The sequence below is a fragment of the Harmonia axyridis genome, chromosome 1 (assembly GCF_914767665.1).
Source record: "Harmonia axyridis chromosome 1, icHarAxyr1.1, whole genome shotgun sequence".
Lineage (NCBI taxonomy): Eukaryota > Metazoa > Arthropoda > Insecta > Coleoptera > Coccinellidae > Harmonia > Harmonia axyridis.
In genome coordinates, this window is record NC_059501.1 from 59,379,958 (window position 1) to 59,404,906 (window position 24,949).

General features: G+C 33.8%; 1 protein-coding gene across 2 annotated transcripts; it reads right to left on the reverse strand.

Moving 5' to 3' along the window:
- Positions 1-1,135: 1,135 nt before the first annotated feature.
- Positions 1,136-24,230, reverse strand: LOC123671477. 2 transcript variants are annotated; one of them, XM_045605344.1, is made up of 2 exons: positions 24,165-24,230; positions 1,136-1,825 (listed from the first exon to the last, which is right to left on the reverse strand). In XM_045605344.1, exons 1-2 carry the CDS (start codon positions 24,181-24,183, stop codon positions 1,230-1,232), a joined length of 615 nt encoding a protein of 204 aa, XP_045461300.1. In that variant the 5' UTR covers positions 24,184-24,230; the 3' UTR covers positions 1,136-1,229. The 2 variants fall into 2 exon arrangements, with proteins under 2 accessions (XP_045461300.1, XP_045461299.1); XM_045605343.1 differs by lacking the exon at positions 24,165-24,230 and adding an exon at positions 7,201-7,448.
- Positions 24,231-24,949: the final 719 nt, after the last annotated feature.

Here is a 24,949-nt window from a genome sequence, read left to right on the forward strand (position 1 = left end):
TTCATTGTACACTAAACATACCACAAAAATACTGAATCTTTCCCAATTGTAGTTCAGAAAATCGATGTTCCATTTCAGGAGAGCGTATTTCAAAATATGTAGGTAGTATAATTCAGAAAAGAAAAATTGGATTTCAGAATATTAAATTCAATTTCAAAAAAACGGAATTGAATGTCAGATTAGGAAGTTGGCTTTCAGAAAAATAAACTTGTAATTCAGAATAGTGAATTAAATTTCAGAAAAGAAAAATTGTATTTCAGAAGTTATCAATTCAATTTCAGATGATTTAATATGTTATTCAGAACAATACCGAATGTGAGATACCTGTACAATATGCGACACAGATATTACATGGTTATTATCAGGCATATACCAGGCATTGTGGTATTGAAGGAAACGAAAAAGTCGATGATCATCACCTGTTGGTCCTGAAGCTTTTGTGGGCTTGAAAAAGACCAATATTAGGCATCGGTGCAACAATATGAGTGGGATAATAGAATAACCCTGGAGGAACACTTCTGGTCTTGCTCAGGCAAAGAAATTTGTGGAAATTTCACCGATCTATATCAGAAGCTCTCGAAGCTACCACGAACTGAGCATTGGGTAATGGAGGGACTGCTGACAGGACACTTTCGGTGCAACTACCTTTTGTACCGCATGGGTAAGTCAGCAGATGAGATTTGCAGGCTCTCTGGAAAGGAGGTAGAAACATCTGAACACATACTGAGCAAATGTCAAGGGTAGACTGGCCTAAGAAGTAAGAACCACTCACATGGGAAGGTCAGCCCTGGATACTCACAAGGTAACAGCCAAGGCTCCTAAGGATGACGTCAGTTTCGTCAACAGTATCGACGGCCTCCTTGGGTTCGTAGGAATTGGTAGGAAAGGTTAAGAGCAAAAGATCAATTTGGTTTCAGTTCCCGGAAGGTTAACAGACCCACAACGATCTCGATTCAGTAATAATAATGTATATGGGTACGCATTTTTAAATTTCTGAATTACAATTTATTATTTCGGAATTGAAAATTATCAAATTCCAATTTACATTTTCCCAAATCAGTTTTTCCTTTTCTGAATTATAAATTCTGAAATGCTATTTTCATTTCTGAATATAAAGTTCCTTTTCTGAATTTCCATGTATAATTTCTGAAAATTGCTTTTCCAAATTACACTTTACGCTTTCTGAATTACAATAATTGAAAAAGGTGTAGTAACACTATGTAGTAACCTCAAGTCGACGTCGACTGTTCGTTCTCTTCTCCCAAGATCGTTTTCAATTCGAATTTTTGAACAATCGCAAACATTTCAGCTTTTGCAAAATGCCAATTTATCGGTGAAAGATTCTTCAGAGTCGGTGTCAAACTAGCCAAAAACGAGTCCACGCAATGAGGAGGTATCACGTTCGAGGCGACACTTTCGTTTTCACTATACCTGAAGTCGAACTTCTGTGAGCTATAGTGTTGAGGTGTAGAGTTAGCTGACGACTGAGTTTGTTCCATGGTGTCTTGTTTGAGTTTTCTTTTTTTCTGTATAGTGTTTATCGGAGATTGACAATGGGAATCGTCGTCAGAGAACTCTTCCTGGGGATCAATCTGAATCAGACTGTCCTCTTCTTGCTTTATTTCAACACCTGGCAGAGCAAGCCTTTCACCGAGGCCGTCGCCAATTTCGTCCACGTCAAAGCACTTTTTCAGAAACCAAAGATGATCGGCGTATTTGTAATGCTTTACTGATTTGAGGCCTCTGCTCCTTTTCGATATGGATTTTCTAAGGGATTTTCTGTAATTGTCTCTTATGTTTCCCCACCTGGCTTTGCAGGTTGCACCTGAAAAGTTTCGTTTTGTTATCATACAGTTGTGTTCACCGAAGAATGTGATCCAAGATTATTTTTTTAACATTTTAATATTGTTTATCCTGTAGATTTCAGAATAAACTATTACTATTAACTCGAGTTAAATCTTACATTTTTGTTGCACTACATATTAAATTTACTACTACTGATTTAACTAATCGGTCAACATTGACGGATTATTTCCCGCTTAAAAAAAACCCTTTTTTATAACATATATGAGTGAGTTTTGAGTATGGAACGCGTCATTTCTATCTTGGAAACGGATTTCACGATTTTTATAGTTTTTGGTGTGCAAGGATATGGATGATATTATGGTGACATATTCATTGTAAGATATTTCCCTTTTCCGGAATAATAATGAACTTTATTATTTCAAAATTTATATTTTTGTTTTTTGAAATGCTTAAGATACTGAATGTTTTTTATGGGATGTTTCGTATACCTAGATGTCATAATGTCATAGTTATAGCTACATATTGAAATAATACATTTAGATAGCTGCGATTGAATAAACTCGTTTAATTTGAATAATCTTGAAATGATTATTAGAGTAGTAGAAGAATTAGAAATTATAAATAACATACAGTAAAGATAATTACAGCAGATTCACCTAACCTGAGAGAAAACAACAAGGAATATAAATCAGATCATGAAAAAGCACAACTATTTACAGAGCATTATAAAGTAAGGTATAAGTTCGATGAAGCTGACTGTTATAATAAAAATGTTGAGACCATGATCGAAGAATGGTACAAAAAAATACTTCTCCAACCAGAACAACTCTGAAGAGATAACAACATAAGATGAGACAAGTTAGTTACTACCAGCAATATTATCATATTACATGAAAAATATTGAGTATTTCTCAAGAATTTCGAAAGGCAAAAATATGCAGGATGATCTATTTGAAATAAGAAAGTTCAATATTCTTCCGGAAGAGATCTGGAAACAATGTCACCTTATTATCGACTATATGACAAGAGTCTTGCAGTCCAAAATCTATTCAAAACGTGGGATTCGTTTTCCAGGTAATTGGGGCGTTTCATATGAAATTGAAAGAATGAATGAATAGGCTGAAGGACTTCGGTCGATGGCCAATAAAGATCAGTTATTGTTATTAATGGATGTATATATTGCTCTTCTGAGGTCTAATAACGAGGATATTTCCGAGGACGATACGATATAGACATTATCGAAATAATAGATTTTATATTCCCTAAAAAAGTTAACCAGAGATCTAATTCTTTCAAATCTTTGGATGAAATGGTCCTTCGTCAATAATAATAATAGGTTTGTATAAGGAAATAATGCTAGACTTGCTGATAATGTCAGAAGCAGATGTGAAGTTTCGAAATCTGTACCTAAGATTATTTTACTTTCCATTGGATAAAAAATTTAATATTTTATTAGGTGTAGTAAAAAGAAATCAATTATTTTCCAAAAGATGGCTTTAGTAATCTGTATCTCGCGTTGTATGAGTCCGATAGAGTTCCACTAGATGACGTTAGAAAAATGAGATTTCATACTACAAAAACTTTACTGACCGTTTGGTGATTAGTCCACTCAGTTTAGTTTGAGCGAGTGTCAAAGATGGACACAAGCAAAGAGAAAATACACTATATTTTACAGTTTTTTTTTCGTCGAAAGCGAAAATGCGAGCCAGGCGGCTGAAAATGTAAACAGTGTTTATGGTCCTGATACAGTAACAGCCAATCACGCGCAATTTTGGTTTCGTCGATTTCGTTCCAATAATTTCGATGTCAAAGATGCACCAGGCCGAAAATATCGATAAAATCGTGGACATTGTCGAGTCCGACCGTCATGTAAGACTGTTTCGATTGCCCAAAAACAAAAGATTGCAGAAAAAACAGTTTGGAACCATTTGCATAAGGCTGGCCTCAAGAAAAATCTCAATATATGGGTACTACGGGAGATAATACAAAAAAACCTCATGGACCAAATATCCATCTACGAATCACCGCTGAATCGCAACAAAATCGACCCATTTTTGAAGCGGTTGGTGACTGGTAATGAAAAGTGGATCACTTACGACAACGACAAGCGAAAATAGTCGTGGTCGAAACGTGGCCAGCAGGCGGAAACGGTGGCCAAGCCAGGATGCACAGCCAACAAGGTTTTGCTGTGTGTTTGGTGGGATTGGCAGAGATTTATTATCTACCATTTGTTGTTCCCCAACGGCACAACTGTTAACTCGGAACTGTACTGTCAACAATTGGACCGTCTGAAGGATACAATCGCCCATAAGCGGTCAGCTTTGGCCTATAGAAGAGGAATTGTGTTACATCAGGACGTCAGGCCACACACATCAATAGTGACTAGCCAGAAGCTCCGGGGGCTTGGTTGGGAGGTTCTTATGCATCCACCTCATAGTCCGAACCTGGCATAGCGAACAATTTTGCTGGTAAAAAATGGTAACAGGTTATCGAACAAAACGGCGAATATTTGGCCTACATCGGATCATTCTATCTATGGTAATTAAAGCCTTGTTTTTCATGATGAAATGATGGATTTCCTTTTACTACATCTTATATTATTCACTTGGTTTCAGAAACAACAACAACAACAATTCTCAAGATTGTTGATGCAACATTTTTGAAAATGTATTGAACAATAATGTGTAAGAATTGGCTATAATTCTACATTGGAAAGAAAAGCAAAACTTCCTAGTACCTGACATATCATTAAAACAAAATGACATCATCCTCCACAAAGCCATTTAGCACTTCTTGGGAATGTTTATTGTTGAATTTTCAGATTGCATTGAATAAATGAACCCAAGTTTGTTCGAAGTGTCATATGCTTAAAATTTACCATTTTTGAGATATTTTGATTCATTATAAAATTGTTATATTTTGAATTGTTATGAATGAATGAATTCATTCCAATAACATTTTGAAAGTGAACATTGAAACGGAGGTACTGACTTTTTGTTGATTATTGAGAACTTTAATGGATGTTCAAATAAGACGATTCGTTAATAACTACGAACGTTAATATCGAGTTAATTACAAATAGAGAAAAAATCTAAAAATAATGGAATTAGACAGGATAGACTTCAATCGTTTCTTGACAATAATAGAATTAGACAGGATAGACCTCAATCGTTTCTTGAAGATAATGAAATTTGCCGCCTAATGAAAAAAGAAAATATAGGGTGTGTCATTCGGAATGATTTCATTTCATTTTAAACAACCAGTAGAGTTCTCATATGACACTTTGAAAAAACTTTAGTTCATTTATTCTATGCAATCAAAAAATTCAATAAAAAATATATGTTTTGTTATTTACATCTTTTTATTCACCCTGTGAATTTCCAAACCTTATGAGAATGTAGCTAATAATACTGTGTAGAAAAACAACTCGAAAATTTCTGCGCTCAACAGTAATAGAGGGTCGCGCCAATGGTAAAACACCCTGTATAAAATCGGCTTAATAATGGGAAATATGTATTTCAGCTTGTCTTTTTCTTTACAAAAAATTCACGCTTAGTCTCCTTGCCATGAATTCGAAATCCCATAAAAAATTCCTTGTTTTATCTTCTTGCATCTTCGTATTTCTTCGAACCTCCCTGCAAAATGTTTCCCTGGATCAAGTGGCCCAGTGCACAAAAATAGGGGTGAAAAAACCAAAGGAAAATGTTTTCAAACTCAACATCTACGAAATATCATATTAATAGAATTAGTTAACTCGAACACAAGGAATTTCGACATCTTTCATCTCATCAATGAACTCATGCTCATATAAAATTTGTACCCAATATTTAATGAATACGCCCCTGTGCAAATTTCATAAAACCACCTCCAACAGCTTTGAAGAGCACGCCGCAAAAGTTCTCGGAAATTAGATATTTTATAAGACGAAAAACACTTTTTCACGATGCTCCTGGTACGCCATTACTTCCTACGAAATACAAAACACCTTGTATACAGGGTGGCCACTTTTTCAATGGGATTGTATTGGTATCTTTTAAACCATAAGAGTTAGAAGGTTGGTCAAATGGAGAAAAAGTTGCATGCATAGAAGCATTATCAAGCAGTTCAAACAAATCGAGATTATCAGGGCCGGTTATTGAGATATCATAAGAAAAGTAAATTCTGTCATTTTGATTTTTCTTTTTTTCCCACTTTATTTAAAATATTATCAAAAAATGTTACAGGAATTTTTTATTCGGCAGTAAATTGTTCTCAATTTGACGTAATCAGATTTCGTATGCAACGTTTCGTGCTCTCTGGGCCACCCTCAACCTCATTTTTTTTAATACGCACCTGTATATTTTATGACACTTTTCGAAATAACTTTTAACGCTGAATTCAACGATATATCATACAATGTCATTCAAAGTTGATTTTCAGGTGATTTTGACCCTTATCCAAATTTCTTTGGGTATTACATTTCGGTACCTCTAGTTTAATTAACAACAAGCAATACATTTCGATGAGAAAATCAACTTACTCATCTTGAACTAAATGAAACATATCAGAATCAAATCAAGAAACAAGTAATATCTAATTATTTACATATTTCAATTCATAATAATTAAACGAATTATCATTTAATGAAAGAAAAATCGAATGATTATTCGAAAGTAAATGAAAATGAATGAAGTAAGTGTTCGAAATGTCTACCATTTTGTAAAATGCACTTAACGGTTCTGGAACCCATACTTCTTATACATTTGCTTATTTCGTCTTCTTGAATACCTTCCAATACATTCTCAATCTTCTCGCGAGAAATCACTATTGTTGGATTTGTCATTTGTTCCAGAATCGAACTTTATTTTGTATTCGCGTATCTTGACTATTTTATTAACAGCAGTTTTTGATAAATTGCATTCACTACAGATCCGACCCAAAGAAATTTGGATAAGGGTCAAAATCACCTGAAAATCAACTTTGAATGACATTTTATGATATACCGTTGAATTCAGCGTTAAAAGTTATTTCGAAAAGTGTCATAAAATATACAGGCCCGTATTGAAAAAATTGAGGTTGAGGGTGGCCCAGAGAGCACGAAACGTTGCATACGAAATCTGATTACGTCAAATTGAGAACAATTTACTGTCGAATAAAAAATTCCTGTAACATTTTTTGATAATATTTGAAATAAAGTGGGAAAAAAAGAAAAATCAAAATGACAGAATTTACTTCTTTTATGATATCTCAATAACCGGCCCTGATAATCTCGATTTGTTTGAACTGCTTGAAAATGCTTCTATGCATGCAACTTTTTCTCCATTTGACCGACCTTCTAACTCTTATGGTTTAAAAGTTACCAATACAATCCCATTGAAAAAGTGGCCACCCTGTATAAGTAAGGAATAAACTTACTGCTAGCTTGTAGTTCGTCTCCAATTTCAATCCACAGGCTGTTCTTATGGTTTGTATCCATATATTTGACATGTGTCGTATCGTACAGCTCAGGACGATCTTTGACCCACTGTATGAGTTGTACGTCATCTACTGTTTTTTCTACGGGTAACATTTCGTGAAAACTGTTGAATGCTTACGTAACCAGCAATGTTTCTGACCTGAACGGAAATATCTCGGAACGATGACTGTCGAGAAACTGTTCAACACGGTCGATCGGCACGGACGGGTACGAGCTTCCCGTCTCGAGAGCCGGTAAACGACAGGACCGTACTCGAAAAATTCTTGCGTCAAAACGATGCAATTTAATAGTTGACAATTTTTGGAAAAGTGATTTATATTATTAAATTATAGTACAGTCCATTCAGGAATTATTGACATCGAAGTAGGCCATGAACGTCTAGTCGCGGCTTTATTTCTAGTTACAAAAATATCACTAAAAATTGCTATGGTTCATCATAGAAATAACCAGTTTAAATTATTTTCATCATTTTTGTATCCGAAAGATCCTGAATTTTCGAAATTACGATTATTACGAAGGGACGCATACAGTCATGATTTCATAAATTGAAATTCAGATTATATAACGTAAAAATATAGTGAATGCTATCTCATTTCAAGGAAATCCAATGAAGAGATATCTATTCATTTAAGAGTCGCCCATGAAAGATTCCATTGAAGATCATTAAAATATGCATATTCCTTTTCACCAAAGGCTCCAACCTGCTTGCAAAATTCTTATCAAATAACTCTTATGGATCATTTTAACTGTGGTGTCTAAACTGGTGGAGAAAACAGAAAAAACTGGTTGATAAATTTAAATAGTGTTGTTTAGTGAATGGGAGAGCCATATCATAATAAGGCAAGTATAAAATTCAAAGAATCCATTTAGTATTTGAAAAATTTTGACATCACTGTTGTACTGTAACTTTCAAAATTGGAACCAATTTATCAAGCGATGTGTAAATTACTTTCTAAAGTCACTATTTATTGAAACTGTTCATGACATGAATGATTGATTAAACTTGTATGAAAAATATAGGTACTATTTGTACTCGAGTTTTCTGTTTTTTATTGAAATGCTTTTATACTAGTTTCTATCAAATTACATGAATTATTTTGCCCATAACAGCTTTAATTCACTCACTAAAAGCATTTTTGCATGAAATTATTTTTAATTTGTGAATTTTAAAATTTTATTGCATTCTATTATTATCTTCAAGTGGGTAAGAGGTGAAGAAATTCTTGAAGTTACTCTTCTGAATATATTTTTCGATTAAATACTCAGTAAAAATTCTATAAAGCAATTGGAATTTATTAGATTTCTGGATTACTCATTGAAGAACAAAAAACAGATATAATAATACTTAATTTCAATATAGAATATAAATAAACTATAGATGCAATGCCAAGACTTTGTTTAGCAATCCAATTATAAAATAATTCTCTCTTCATAGATTTATATAATTCTCATGATCACCACTGTCAAAACAAAACATCAAGGTAAAAATCCAAATATCCAGCATTCAAAATAGTGCTCCTTCTACTTTTACCCTTGATATAATTGAAAAACATTTTGTTTTCTTTCTAGAGTCCACTGTTGAATAATTCTGGCATTTTCAAATAACCAAGTTTCCTCCAGATAAATGAATTTCACATTTTGTAGCAAATATTCTCCGTATTCACCATAAAATCGTACTCAACTTATTATATTTTTCTGTTTATCAAGAAGAATTTTCCTTTTATTAACTGTTTTGAACTTGTAACCAATTAAGTTTATGTAATGTTGTCTTTGATTGATTAATATCCAGATGCTTTTTGGTCAAATTTCATCCAGGCTGATATATTGGTTGCTTTCGGCTCGGTTTCTGGTAACAATCAAATCATTCAATGATTCTTTGAAGGTGAAATCGTATTGCACAGGTTCTTCCACTAATAATCCAGGTTGTAATGACTTGCCTTCTTCTTTTTTCAAACAGTATTGTGAGAAATACTCAAATAAACTAAACAATGTGTGTTTGAAATTGATACAACTTTTAAGTTTCAAAATTTCTTCGATCAAAACCAATAACACAAGCAAACTGAAATATAACCTCCTGTCAATGACATTTCCAATGCCAACCCGAAATCTGCAATTCAAAATGTTACTGAATGAGCCAGTACCAACTTAATTTCGATTTTCCAAAGCCACCCGGGATGTCAATAATTCCTGAATGGACTGTATATTATTTCATAAGGAGGAGAAGTGTCACTTTTCATGACGAGCTTGTGTTTACCCGCCGAACGGAGTGAGTGAGATTTCATAAAAGTCTGGGGATCCTCAAAGCACCTTCAAATTAGATTTTTCTAGTTCTGAGGCTGATCCGTTCATTCTACCACATCTTGTAGAACAAAATTGTGCGAGAATTTATCAGATTTGTACAGCTTTCATGCTTATATTTTATTATTATATGTTGGTACTTCGAACTCTCCCTTCATGGATTTATCTGTCACTTCATCGTTCATTTCTGCTCAGAAGTCAAGTCGTGAACAAAAACAATATCTACTCTATACCTAGGGATATCGAAATTCCTGGAACTTGCCTGAATAGAAATATATCAAGCAGAACCTTTGTTATCAAATCTCAAATCAAGTTTCTTCTTAAATTTGCAATAACATAAACAAAATTTAATTTTCATTAATTATGGAACACAACATCGTTCAAATGGATGGTTCCAGTAGCGCATTCTGTCAATCATGTAGCTGTAGCTCAAGAATTGCTTGAATGATCATGCTTGAATTGTTTCCGCATTGTTGGCATAAAATGGGTTATTCATGGTTCCCCATAAAAAAGGCCTAGGCAGTCAATTGACATCGCCAAGACTGATAACACAAATTGGGAATTTGGAAAAGATTGATTGTGGCGTGGGCTGAGTGGCATGCCGCGCTATATATAACCCAGAGGTCGTCCAAATCCCATGTCTTCAATTTCTTAAAAATTCAGTAACAGAAAAAATGCAGAATTCTCCCCAGTCTAGTGCGTGAAATGTTGAGCAGTTGAGATGGATGGCGAATATTCCTGAATTGAGTCTCAGGCTCTCGGCTACACCAGCTTCGAAAACTTAACATCTCAATTTTCCGATTTCAAAATGAAAATGTAGAAAATGGCCCAGACCCATCAATATCTGATTCGAGGGGGAACAACTTTTCCGCTTTTTTCATCCCCGTTTCTTCAATCCCCTCACGGGGGTGAGCACAACCCCTTGATTTTGAATGGGGATGAGGGATGTTGCGATAACTTATTTTGAAGATCGTATTGATTACTTTCTGACCCCGAAATTTCGCTTCAAAATTTCAATCGGTAAGGAAATAACAACAAAAATAGTGAAAGAGGCAATGTGTAATTCATCTCGAGAATATTTTTCGTATCCGACACATTTCAAAGGTATTCAGTAATTATGTAGTTAATTTTTTGTCCAAAAAAAGTATTAATTTCTTTTCGGACCATGTTTCTGATTTACCTCAGTCTATCATGCATTTTTAAGAACGTGCTACAAGTTTGTCAAAGTGATTGTAAATCTGTAGTAGCATTAAAATGGTGTATTCCGTAGGAGAAAGGGTTGAAATGATAATTTTTTTTAGATATAACGACTCTGCGCGAACAACAGCGGCTTTATTTAACAAACGACATTCTGGAAAAAACGTATCCGCTGCTTACGTTATGTATTTGGTTGCCAAATTTGACGCTACTGGTTCAGTCGGAAACAAAAAGAGGGTGCATGAAAGAGATGAAGCGAGGCACTGCCTTAGGTCATGTAGCAATAGATCAGACCTTGAGTACTAGGAAATTGTCCGATGTATCTGGTGTTTTACGCATAACAATCATGAGAATGTAGAAACAACCAGGGCCGTCGCTAGCCAAATTGCCGCCCTAGGCAAATTCCCAATTTGCCGCCCTAACAGTCAACTCTGCAAAATGCAAAAAAATTATTTTGGCTTATCGGGGTCTTCTACCGAAATATGGAAAAATTGAAGGTGACTGTTTGGGAAATTTTAATAATAATAACATAGAAAAAACAAAAACAAAACCAGCAAGTTCAAACTTATACAAAAAATAAAATTCATTTTAGGATTGGTAAGTAACAATAATAATAGGAACACATGAATGACTAGAACAAAAAATGAGAGTATCTGTCCGGAAAAAATATTCAACGAATTATTTAGAAATTTACTTTTCGATCATTGGAAAAAATGATCGAAGTTATACATTATTTCCATTTTTTGAACCAAAGAGAAAAGAAAACGAATTAAATATAACGAATTCGGTACGTTTTTTTGCCGACATTTCTAAGTTTTCATCAAATTATGCCGTAAATTGTAAGAATCAAAAAGATGGAGTTCGCTACCAATACCTTTCGTCCTTTCATATTTCATAATAATATTCAATAAGGACCCGCTCTAGCGTTTCTGCCGCCCCGGCAAAAATACAAGTCGACGCCCTTGCAAATTCGTGATAAGATTTTTTTATAAAAAGTTAAAAAGGTTTTATGGACGTAATATGTATTGAGTGTAATTATTTCTTATGAATTCAAATTTAATCAGGAAAGATTATTAATTGATAAACTACTAAAGAAATTAATGAAAATTGTTGGACGAAACAGATAAAAATTCCATTTCTTGAATATATTTGGTTTTTTCCATGAATTGTTCGTAAACCCGTATTAGGTCACAAAAATCTACCCTCGATTTCAGCAGCTGGTATAACGTAAACAAAACCGATCTTCGACAGAGGCAATAAAGTGATAAAACTGTGCTAGAAACCAATTGCTAGTTATGAAAGGAAGCAAGGACGATTTCTCATAAAGGCACGTCACGGTCCGTAATGTTTTTAAGATGTTAAAAATGTGGTAATGGAATCTATTACAAATGTTCGAATGATAACTATTTCAGTTCCGTTAATATCGCTCTTAGGCCTACTACCGAAAACAAAATTGCAAGACCCTCCGAATTTCAGAATTGTACCTAGCATTTTAACACCTGACAAAGTACCTTATCAAGTATCTGAAAAAGAATCTTCAGATAGTTATTTGAATTCTTTTTTTTTAAGTATCTTAAGATACCTTTGCAAAAAAGTATCTTATTTTGTATCTAGATACTCTTATAAAGTAAATTTGACAGCTTTGTCAACTTTATTTTAAAATATAGGTAATTGATTTATAAAATTTGAAATAATATTCCAATTTCCAATCAGCATTGAAAAATCAAATTATTAATCCGAAAAAAAAATCACGGTGAAAGTAAAAAGAAATATATTCAATACATTTTTCTAGTAATTTAGTACCTAGATTTCTCGGAAAAAGTAGAAAATACCTTCCTTCAATCTTAGCCGCCCCTCTAGAATAGGCTCTGCGATTTCAGGTTCTTCTGCTGAGTTCACTTTATAAAACGTTTGAACATTTTGTTTTTTTTCAGGGGGTTTAGACGACATCTGGATATTTATGAGTAGTTGTGTATAATGCGGCACCTTTGATGGTTTAAATTGTTGATTAAATTGTCTGTATATTTTCGTGTTGTTTCTAACCGATTTAAATCTCATTTCTTACTTTGAATTTTTACACATATGATTTCTGTTGATCAAGATTGAAATGCCGCCCCAGAATTTTGCCGCCCTAGGCGGTCGCCTCCCCTGCCTACCCCCTAGCGACGGCCCTGGAAACAACATAAATTCAATCCTTGTAAGATACGGTTGGTTTAGGAACTGAATGATGATGATCCCGATCGCCGACTCCTGATCCATTGAAGTGGTCAGTGATACCAATTTTTTAATAGCAGAACGCAATGAACGTTAATCATTGCGTTCTGCTATTGAAAAATTGGTTGACTCTGCATCTTCGATAGAATTTGCTGTATCACACATGTCATTAATCATTATTAAAAATAATAACACACCAAGGGTGCTACCCTGTGGAAATTTGTTCTTGAGCAAAGTTGAGAGAGATGCTCGGCCATCTATGGTTACTCTCACAAACTCAACGATCATACAAATAGCGAGCCATTTTTTTGCGTTTCCTACAATTCCATATTTTTTAGGTTTCTTTCAAATAATCTCTTTTCGGGCAATCGAATCCCTTCGAATGATCCAAGAAAAATCCTGAGACCAGCTTATTTTCTTCTCAAAATTTCAAAATAATATTGGTGAATTGAAAAATTGCAGTTTGTGTTGACCGTCTTTCTAAATATTCATGTTGTAAAGGATGAAATAGTTCACGAATATTGAAACAAGTCAAAAGTCTATTTTCCATTGCTAACTCAAATATCTTAGAAAAATTGTCCAACAGGCTAATAGATCTATTATTTTTCCAGTCCTCTGGATCACTGGATCTCCAGCCTTGAATATTGGAATTATCACTGATAATTTGAGCTAATCTGGTAACACACCAAACCTCAGGGAAATATTGACTTGATTTGACTATTTCAACTGGAATCTCCTCAACACCAGAACTTGATTTGTTTTTTTTTTCAATTTCCTGAAATTCTACAATTTCTTCTACAGTAAAGAACTACAAGTAAAAAGATGTATTAGCTTCAATATTGCACACAAATTCTGAATTTTCCATCATGTTTGGGATCATTTGAGTTTGTTCATTGTAGTAATCCGCTGTTTCTTCTGGTGATTTTGAAGTTGGATGTGTTGCATTTTTAAACCTGGTTTTACCCTGGATTTTACTGCAAATTTTTCACATGGCTTTAGTTTTAGTATCAGATGATATAATTTCATTTTGGTCGTATGCTTTCCTAAGATCGATGAGTATCTGATCATATTTTTTCTTCTCAATTTTATAGACACATTTATATCTTATAATTGATAGTTACTCAGTATGATAAGTCCAAGCTATGTTTCATCTGGAAGATTAAAGAATTATCGTACAAAATTCCTTATTCATCCGATTCTCTGCCATGTTTTTTCCACCGCATATACATTCATCAGTCCTAATCTTTCAATTCATGTAGAAATTCTTGCCAAGCCTGTTCAGGAAAAGTATGCATTCGACTGAACAAACTAGAACCATCGATATTAATTCAAATGAAATTTCTGAATTTGGGCACTGTGATCGGATATATGATTAAAAACAATAAATCTCCTTATTGGGCAGTTCAGATTTGGAAAAAAATTATAAATACAGCTCTTTGACTCACCCAGAATTCTTGTGTCATCTGGGATATATTTTACTAAAGAAAACAGGCAAAGTGAATTAAGTTCGGTCTTCTATTTAGTTGCCCTTTTCAGTTCAATAAGGAAATCCCCTGCCAATTATTTTATTCTCCTCATAAATCTTAAGCGGTTATTTCTCTAATTTGCCCTAAACTGAATCCCTGTCTCCGTTACGAGGTCTTTATATTGAAATCAATATAATTCTTTTATTGTCCAGTTAACATTCTGTTGCTAAACATTCGAATTCCCCTTAATTGATTGGTCACTTATATCAAACCTATCTTTGTGTTTCATGCCTGAGCGAACATAAACTGCAGCTCCACCATCTACTCCTTCCTTCCTGCCCCAGAGTCCTGCCAATTTGAAAATCCAATACAAAGTACTTTAAGCTGATCTGGATTCTTCCAATTATCTGTTATAAATAGAATTTTACATTCTTCCTTTGTATGCAATATTGATAGATGTACTACGCTTTTAGTATTTGATATTCTCTTGTGAATTAAAGTGGCCCTTTTTTTCATTGGTTATCCAGAAAACTTGTGGAATCGGTTTGTTTGTTCGTTATTGAGTTGGAATGGACTGATGGCGCTTGATAAAAAACCTATTCACGGCCACTCCTTCTGGATTGCATTCTTCAAATACTCGGTAGGAATAGAAACCTCAAAAGATTTCAATTTCTCACATTTAATGTCCGATGATATATGCGGTCTGAAGAAATCATACATCTCTTTCTCTGTTGTTTCAGGTTTTAAGCGGGAGACATGAATGTATGCCTTTCTCATTTTGGGTACCACTGTTAAGAAATTTGATTTTTGAGTGCTAATATTTGGTTTGGGAATTTTCTTCTTGGATTAGTACTGATTGAGCGATTGTTCAGAACTGATGTCTCAGGTTTGTTGCTGATTTGTCTTTTCTCATTTTTTCTATTCATTAAGACATTCCATTTCAATTTTACATTTTTCTCAATAGCACAACTTTCTTTCGAACATTTTCCTTTCGTCCTGAACATCAAGATATTTTCTTGTACGATATGAGGCAGATGTCGGTTTATGAAAAGATTTGTTATCTCATTTAACAGTTGTATTCTGTTGATATTTTCGTCCTGAACATCAAGATGTTTTCTTGTACGATATGAGGCAGAGGTCGGTTCATGAAAAGATTTGTTATCTCATTTAACCGTTATATTCTGTTGATATCTCCTGCTTGTGTTGGGCTAGCTTATCAAATAGAGAAATCCCCTATCAGCTGTTTCTGTTTGGTAGAAGTTTCTACTTCTTTGCATATCAGAGTTTTTACTTCTTTGCATGTCATGGATTTTTTCGATAAGCGAATTGATTTGTTTATTTTGTACAACTACTACTTCTTTAAGATTAGATATTTCTGAAATTTACTTGTTTGATTCCTCAATATATTTTTATATCATGGTGCTGAACCATTGGATTCGGGATTCAATTAACCATTTTCACTCATTTAACATTCCATCTTCACGCCTTCAAATTTTCGATAGAAATGTTCAAGCACTCGAAATGAAAACTATTTTCACACATTCTACAATGAATGGGTTCATCAGACCTATCTATTATATTAGAGCATCTATTATATCTATTTTATTAGAACATAACATAGAATGTTATCATGGATGGCAGCAAAATCAGTTTTCTGGAGTTTACAAGAAATTTGGGTCTAACGGTCGATACTGATTTGAGTATCAGTAGGCATATATCTAACTGCTTGTTGAAAGCTTATGCCAGTTTGAGGAATTTATATCAATTTAGAGGTATTCTGAGTAAATCCAGTAAAATTTTACTGTGTGAGTCTACGGTACTGTCATATATGAACTATTGTGATGCTGTCTACGGTCCCTGCTTAACTGCTTTCGATAATAATAGGATTCAGGTACTACAGAATTCTTGTCTGAGGTTGATACACGGTGTAGGGAAATATGATTCTGTGAGTTACACCCTTAAAACTACCGGCTGGCTCAGTATGGAGCACAGAAGACGTTTCAATTTATATATTTTATTTTATAGAATCATCACTCAAAAATTACCAACAAACCTTTACGATAGGATTACTTTCCATTCTGCTGTGCACTCCATCAATATTCGCTCCAAACGCACCATCCCAATATCAAAACACCGAACCGACATATTCACTAGATCGTACTCCTCTCAAGTACCCAATTGCATGAATAGCCTAGAATTTGAGTATAGAAACATTACGCTTGATAAGTTTAAATTACATATCATGAATAATTTTCGGAACGACCCGCTTTATGCCTAGGCTAATGACCGAATTGCTTTCCGGAAATGCTTGTGACTGTTTCTTTTGGCGTTTTCCTTTTATCTGCTTGTTGAATTTTGAATCTGTGAATTGTGCTGTCTGAGATGGGGTATTTCAAATTTTTATTTCAATTTCACGGCAGTGTTTGGATTATATTATTGTTTTAGTGCTCATGTTAAAGATTTTGTTTTGTTTTGTAAATTAGGTTTAGGAGGGTTAGATGGAAGAATAGACGCAAGGTTAAGGTTTAAGGTTGATTGTACGGTACTAGATAATATTCTCTACCTTCTTTATGCTAAATCTCGCCCCCAATAGTGCAGTTCAATGTGCTTTCTGATTCTTTCTGAATAAAGACCTTTATTATTATTATTAAAGTAACTTGAACCACGTATACGCGACATGACGTTCATATTAGAATTATCCATTCAATCCATTAGATTTCTGAATCCAAAACATTTTTCAACAAGTTTCACCCCCGTTAAGCTAGCAGAACCACTTTCGAATTTTTGATTTTTTGTCTTCTTCTTCTTCTACATATTTCAAGCCGGTGGCTTGTATTTCCCAATTATTTATGCCTCTTGGGAGATTGACGTCCACGAATCCTTCCACTGTTCAGGCGGTCTTCCCATTAGCGGTCGACGTGTTCCTGGATTTCAATCCCTTACTATTATAATAATAATAATAACTCTTTATTGCCTGAATTATGTGGTATTTACATGACTTGTACAATGAGTGCAAAAGGTGGGCATATCGCTAAAGCGATATCTTCCTGCCAACCTCACAATGTTGGCAATTCTTCCTTCATCTATCCTTTCCACATGGGCATTCCAAAATCTTCTTCTATTGCGGCCCCATCGAATCGTGGATTTGTTTCAGGCCATAATTTTAGGCTTATTTTAGGCTAATTTATCACCCTATTTAAAAATTTTTTACTCCCAAATTGTCGGAGAAATCGCAGGTTCTGCTAGCTTCACGTTAAGTTAGCAGAACCACCGAGCTAATCGATTTCTTATGGAAAATCTGATTACCTACACCATAATTTTAGGCTCGTTGTAGGTTCACGTTCGAACTTTGAACCCATTACCAAATTTCTGAATTTACGTTCGTAATATGTGGAGATTGATTAACGCGAAGAGAGAAAATAAGTATAAAGAGTCAAATAAAATTTCTGCCAATAGCTACAGTAACTTTTTTTCCTCAATACCGAGAAAAATACTCGAGTCTCTGCCACCCACCAACTCTAATCCCCTGCATTTAATGCCTAACAAAATTAATATGAACTTGAAATTTAAATTCAGAGAGGTAAGTCTGATAGAAGTACGAGATATAATAGATAGTCTTAAATATAGCAAAATCACGGACTATTCTGGATTGTCAGTGGCCCTAATCAAGAAGAACATTAACACACTAGTTTCTGCACTTACAAAATTAATCAACAAGTGCATAAATGAGAGAATATTTCCCGACTGTCTAAAACTTGCCAAGATAATTCCAGTCTACAAAAGAGGAGGAAAAAATATTGTAGAAAACTATCGCCCGATATCCATATTGCCTGTATTTTCCAAGGTTGTAAAGAAAGCTTTATATTTCCAAATAATGGAATATTTCGAATCAAATATGTTATTCTCAAATGAACAATTCAGAGTCAGTAAACATAAAAAAACTTTGGATGCAGTTTATCAGTTTCTGACTTTTACACTGGAATGTTTCGAGAAAGGTTATCACTCACTGTCCCTATTCTTAGACCTGAGTAAGGCCTTTGATTGTGTTGGACAGTCAGTACTATTGGAGAAAATGAAAAGGTATGGTTTTGAAGTAGAAAGCTTGGACCTTATGAGGTCATACTTCGCCAACAGACGTCAGCGAGTGTTCAGTCAAGGTATGTGATCGCAGTGGGAGTAGGTGAATGTGGGAGTTCCTCAGGGCTCCATTTTGGGACCATTGATGTTCCTCATATTTGTCAACGATTTTTCTGACTATATGTCTGATTTTGATCATCTTCTATGGGCGGATGATTCGAGTATTATGGTGGGAGGACGTGATATGTCTGCTGTCTGTGAGGACGTTCAGATTGCTGAACTGAGAGCCAAGAAATGGTTTCACACCAATGGTTTATGTTGAAATGATGACAAGACAGAATACCTGCTTTTTACTTTGAGAAGGATCGCTGATGAGTCGCTGATGGGATCATCGAGGTTCCTGGGAGTTCATATGGATTCTAAACTGACGTGGAACGTGCATATTGAGAATTTAAGCACGAAGATTAGTAAAAATATATTCGTGCTGAGGAGACTGGTGGGAAGTGTATCATTGCCTGTGCTCAGAGGTGCATACAGTGCCCTATGTGAATCCCACATGAGATACTGTGTTATATTATGGGGACACAGTTCAGGTAGAGAACGCATTTTCAGGCTACAAAAAAAGCTATAAGGCTGATGGCGAATCTTGGATACAGGGATGATTGTGAGGCGGCCTTTAGGAGTTTGAGGATTCTGACATTTCCTTCACTTTTTATTTATGAGTGCCTTACTTACTTACTTACTTACTTACTAAGAAAAAATCCTGGGTTCTGCTAGCTTTACCGTTAAGCTAGCAGAACCCAATCTCAAAGAAACTCCCCAGAATAATTTAACTTGAACAGTAATTTAAGGCTCAATTCAGACTAATTTATTACCCTATTCTGTCTGAATTGAACCTAAAATTATTATATAAGTTAAATTATTTTGAATTTTTTTTTAACGTAAATTAAGAAATTTGGTAATGGGTTCAAACGTGAGCCTAAAGATATGGTGTAATCACTAACCAGATTGACAATAAGAAATCTATTAGCTCGGTGGTTCTGCTTAACGTTAAGCTAGCAGAACCCGCAATTTCTCCGACAATTTTGGAACAAAAAATTTTTCAAAAGGGAAATAAATTAGCTTGAAATGAGTCTAGAAAAAAATCGAAAATTCGAACTTCTTACAACTCTCCAAATTTTTGGAATACGGTTCTGCAAATCTTATTTTACTTAAATGCAGTTTTTATGAACCTTTTGGAAGCTATCTTCATTCCAAATATTAGTTAATGGGTGATTTCCTTCAGAAAATATAATGGTTAAGTAGTTTTTGAGTGGCTTTATTTTCCATTCAAATTTGTAAAAAACGCCTGTAAATCAGAATCTAACCCTACTTAGATACTACATACCTAAGAGCGTTTTTGTGAACCTCTAGGTGTCCTTTATCCCTTATTAAAATGTTTTCCATTTTATCCGGGACATCCTGTATACAGGGTGTGGCATTTAACTTGAGACTGAATTATCTAAAAACCTACACACTATAGAAAAAATGTATCATATAAAAAAAATTAAACAATTGGAAAAATATTAAAAATAATTTTAATAGTGATCATTTTCTCATTAATTTCATATCATTTCAGTAACTGTTCAAAATGTTGACTTTTGACTTTGATACACTTATCAATTCTTACAGGGCGGGTATTATGAAGATATTTTTTGTATCGATTGTACAACCATCGGTTATGACCAAATTTAGGTATCTCGGTTGAATGTTCAATTCTGACAGTTTTCTCTTAGATTTCCTAGTCCGAACACAGACAGAAAAAAAAAACTGATAACGCTCGGTTGAGTTCAACTTGAACTCAACCGACGGTCAACCATCCTTTATAATACCGGCCCGTAATAAGTGATTCATTATATAGCTTCAAAGTTTATGTCATGGATATTCTTCCAATCGTTTAAACAAAATTGAGTTCAATATTTTGAAATTCGATGATAAAAGTTTTAAACAAAAATCACTACTTTTTATGAAAAATAAGAATCTCCAGTAATAAATATACCTTTCCTTTAAAAAAAATCAAGTTGACCTTGAAGTCAGGTCAAGGTTCAAACTAAATATGTTCATTTTATTTACTCCTTGATAGCTAACAACTTTTAGTTGAAACATTTTTTTCTGAATCAGATAGTTTTTGGGATAATTTACTATCTCGAGTTGAAGGCCTCACCTGGCATTCCCGTTTCCTATAAGGCTAGCGCAACCAGGTGCAGGTGCACTCAGGAAATGGATGCGCGCGAGAGCATTCCGTTCCCTAAGCAGTTAACGCACCTTATGCTTCTTGTAGCCTATACTCCGAACAGATAATGACCAAATTAAACTGTAGTCTAAATAAAAAATTTTTATGGAAAAGTACGAATCAATTTGAGAGTTTAAATAACATATATAAATATGTAATTTAAACACTCTGTAAAAAAATACAGTGTTCCTACTTTGCAGGTATAAAGGAAAATTGAAGATTCCTTAGAAAGTTTCGAAATAAAAAAAAGCTTTGTTTTCGAGATACAGGATGTTTCTTATAGGTAGTCTTATTTTTTGTGATGATTATACCAGTTTATTTATCTTTATCAATCTTCGCTACAGATTGGGTAAGTATCAAAATTTATAATTAATTTATTCATCATTACAGCTTACTAACTTGGATTTTCCAGATGATTATTAGAGAATTGATCGATTTTTTTTTCTCGAACTCATTAGTAGATACCACAAAAATAAAAAAAACCAAAAAGTTATTAGAACTAGATCAGGGTTTATTTTACATATTTCTTAACTACCTGTGGTCCACAAAAAAAAAGTTCTGGAGAAAAGGACCGGACAGGAAAAATATCACTCTTTGTATTTAAAAGAAGCATATCACATAATAACACTTCAAATTGGAATATCTATGCTAAATTTGAAGTAAATATCTTGTGAAGGGAAGGTGCTATGAGAAAAAAAATACTCGAAACATCAAATTTAACACCGTGTTTCTCGGAAACAAAGCGTTTGTTGTCTATATTTATAAAAATTTTTTTCTTCAAATGATCCAAGCAATCTGTCATTTTCATTTAAACCTCTAATTTAGGAACAGCCTGTATGTACAGAGTATAATTGTTATTCTCAAAAATTAAATATTCAAATACTTCTGCATATCAGGAACCAAGTTGGTTATGAATGCCGGATTTCATTCACATTTACCATCACAATTTTAAAGTTTGCTGAATTAAAATGTTTCTATTCAAGTTAATGTTATACTATTATTATTCGTGCATAAAATCAAATATTCATAAACGAATAAACAATTGAATGGTAAGTATTGCCTATGCATCGCGAGGGAAAATAAACAGCCCAATGATCTGTACAATAACAAATGGATAATGAATTAAATTGGAGCGAATTGAGAAATAAAACATACCTAACATATGCCTGCTCTCGAGAACTTACTACAAAATAATCATCTCAAACATCAATTTAAAACGAAACGGTATAGGTGCATAAGCACATATTTTTTGCATGTACGCAGAGGGCAATGAGGGCATAAATGTATGAGGTGCGTTAACCACTTAGGGAACGGAATGCTGTCGAGTTGAGTGCATCCGTTTCCTAATGGATTAGTGCATCTGGTTGCGCTGGCCCTATATGAAACGGGAAAGTACCGCCACTGGGCGATATTCAAGCAAAATGGGGACAAAAAATTTAAACGGACAAATTTACGAATCTCCTACCTTAGCGGTTTGAGAGTATTTTTGGCTGAAAATTCGAAAGTTATAGACATTGTTATAAAATGATATACGAGTAGAGCGATCGATTCGGAAAACGAGCCCTCAAAAACACGACAGCGTTTTTTCTGAAATTAAAAATAAAGACGTAAAAACGTTTGTATTTTCTTGCATGTGGTAGAAAAGACGGTTAATCGGAGGAACGTTTGAGATTGCTTTACTCAACCTAAAAATTGGTGAGATCTCAAAAACGCTGAGGAGACAGGAGTAGTTGAACTTTGGCAGATCATGAGAAAGCACGTGATATGAATCCCTCTTAAAGGAAATTGTCTTTCAGTTATTAAAAGTTAAAGTTTATCCGATCTCAAAAAAGGCCAAGTTCTTTTCAGGCACATAAAATTGACGAAGCCAAATCTGTTTATTTTTCAATCATGTAATAGCAGATTCCATTCAATATCAGCAACATATTCTGTTGTTTAATAATGAAAAACCTTGGCTAAATTTGAGTTGAAGAGGTTTTAATGGTAGCCACATCGAAGAACAAGAGACAATAGATTAAACTTTTGTTTTTTACGAAAACTAGATAGGATAGAAATTAAACGAGAGCAAACGATATTGTTTCTATACGAATATAGCATAATATTTCGCATACTACCAAAAACAATCATTATGCATTCAAAAATATTCAATAGTCCTTCAATTTCGATTTATTCTCAAATATCACAGTCAACTTTGACATTTTCCTTTAAATGCAAAACGATTTGTCATTTGTGAATATGAGTTCCAACCTAGAAATTAATGATAATAAGACAGAAGGAGCTGCAAATGAGGCCATACAATCTATCCATAGTGCGAAATTCCGTATCAGATACGAAATAGAATAACTTCGAGATATTTGAGAATTTATGTAAATATCAGAGAAAGTTCTTCTAGCATATTTAGTTTGTGAAGCAGAAAATAAAGGACCATCATCTTTATAAGCACATTATAGCATGATGGTCAACGCCAGGGCAATCATTTCAATGAAGGAAAATTTCAACAATTTCAAATAAGTACCACTTTACCCTACTAGTACGAGAAAACACCTCATAACGACACTATCGTTGAATGTATTTATATATTTGTTTGATATTACATGTTGGTAGTAGGTAGGTATATCGGTATATCATGTTCATTTTAACAACATAATATTTTTCATATGAAGGCATTATATTGATATTAGTTTGCAATGAATTTCGACACAATTTTTTTTGGTTTACAATGAGCGAACGAATTTTTTCATTTTGGATTATTCAACGATGCAAAATATCACGATTAGTAAATAGTACCACTTTATCCTACTTGTACGAGAAAATACATTATAACGACACTCATGTCAATATCATTATATTAGATATATTCGATATTATATGTTGGTAGTGTACCTAGTAGGTAAAATACATAGGTATTGAAAATTAATAATTGATAATAGTTTGTAATGAATTCGGACTAAATAATATAATATTTGGAGCTGTTACAATACTCTAGAAATGTTTTCTTGGTTCATAACAGGCGAACAAATTTTTTCTTCCATTCAGAATTATTAAATTACGAAAAATATCTACATTTGTAAATAAGTACCACTTTACTCTACTAGTTCTAGAAAATACCCCATTACGTCACTCATCATGTCATTAACGTCATATTTGATATTACATGTTGGTAGTAGGTAAAATATTAGAAACTCCGATCTCTTGAAATTCTAGATTATTCACTATTCAGGTTTTCGAACGATTAAACTGGTATGTTTATTTTAATAACATAATTTTTTTCATATGAAGGTTTTATTAATAATTGTAATTGATAATAGTTTACAACGAATTCAGACCAATTTATATGTAGATCTATTACAATATTCTAGAAATGTTTTTCTTGGCTTACAATGAACGGATTTTTTCATTCCATTTTTGAATTATTCACATTTCCATATTATGCGAAACAGTGAATGCTTTTAACTGACAACAATAAGACAATCATATCGGAACTCCTTCTCTTCGACTTTCTCTCACTCGTTGGCATTGTATATTATTATCTCCTGATCTGATTGTACTGACTTTGTAAAAACATAGAGTCACCAACTACTATCCAATAGATAAACCGTCGTGTATTAACTGAATAAAAATTAGTAAGGTTGTTAAGAGAGAGTAAGTCATGATAAATATTCTAGTAATTGGTTTCGAATCAGCTCTTTCTGTAGAATAGTTATTTATAATACAAGTGCAGAAGGCATTCATTCTCTTAGAATGAGCCTTCTGTACGAGTATTATACATTATTTTCTCTAATTCATTGCATTTTCATTGAAATTAATGAAATATTTCCATAAATATAATTTAGTGATTTTTGCATTGAAAAATGTTGGTTGGCAGAACTGATTTCTTTAAGGCAATTTGATGAATTGACAGATAAAGCCGTAGAGGAAAGTTCGGAGTGCCAACATAGAATAATAAAATATAACCATGAAAACTGTGCGTTTCTGATATATTCTCGCACGATTTTGTTCTACAAGATGTGGAAGAATGAACGGAATAACCACAGAATTAGAGAATAGTTATTTATAATACAAGTGCAGAAGGCATTGATATTCTTCCACGAGTTCAAAATTCAAAAACGAGCCACGAAGTGGCGAGTTTTGGAATGAACGAGTGGTAGAATGAGCCTTCTGTAC

What these genes read in the sequence shown, in the direction of transcription:
- LOC123671477 (XM_045605343.1), bottom strand. Translation starts at nt 7,354, where the DNA reads ATGTTACCCGTAGAAAAAACAGTAGATGACGTACAACTCATACAGTGG. An exon ending in AGACGAACTACAAGCTAGCA is followed by an intron (nt 1,826 to 7,200) that starts GTAAGTTTATTC and finishes GAAACTTTTCAG; the next exon opens with GTGCAACCTGCAAAGCCAGG.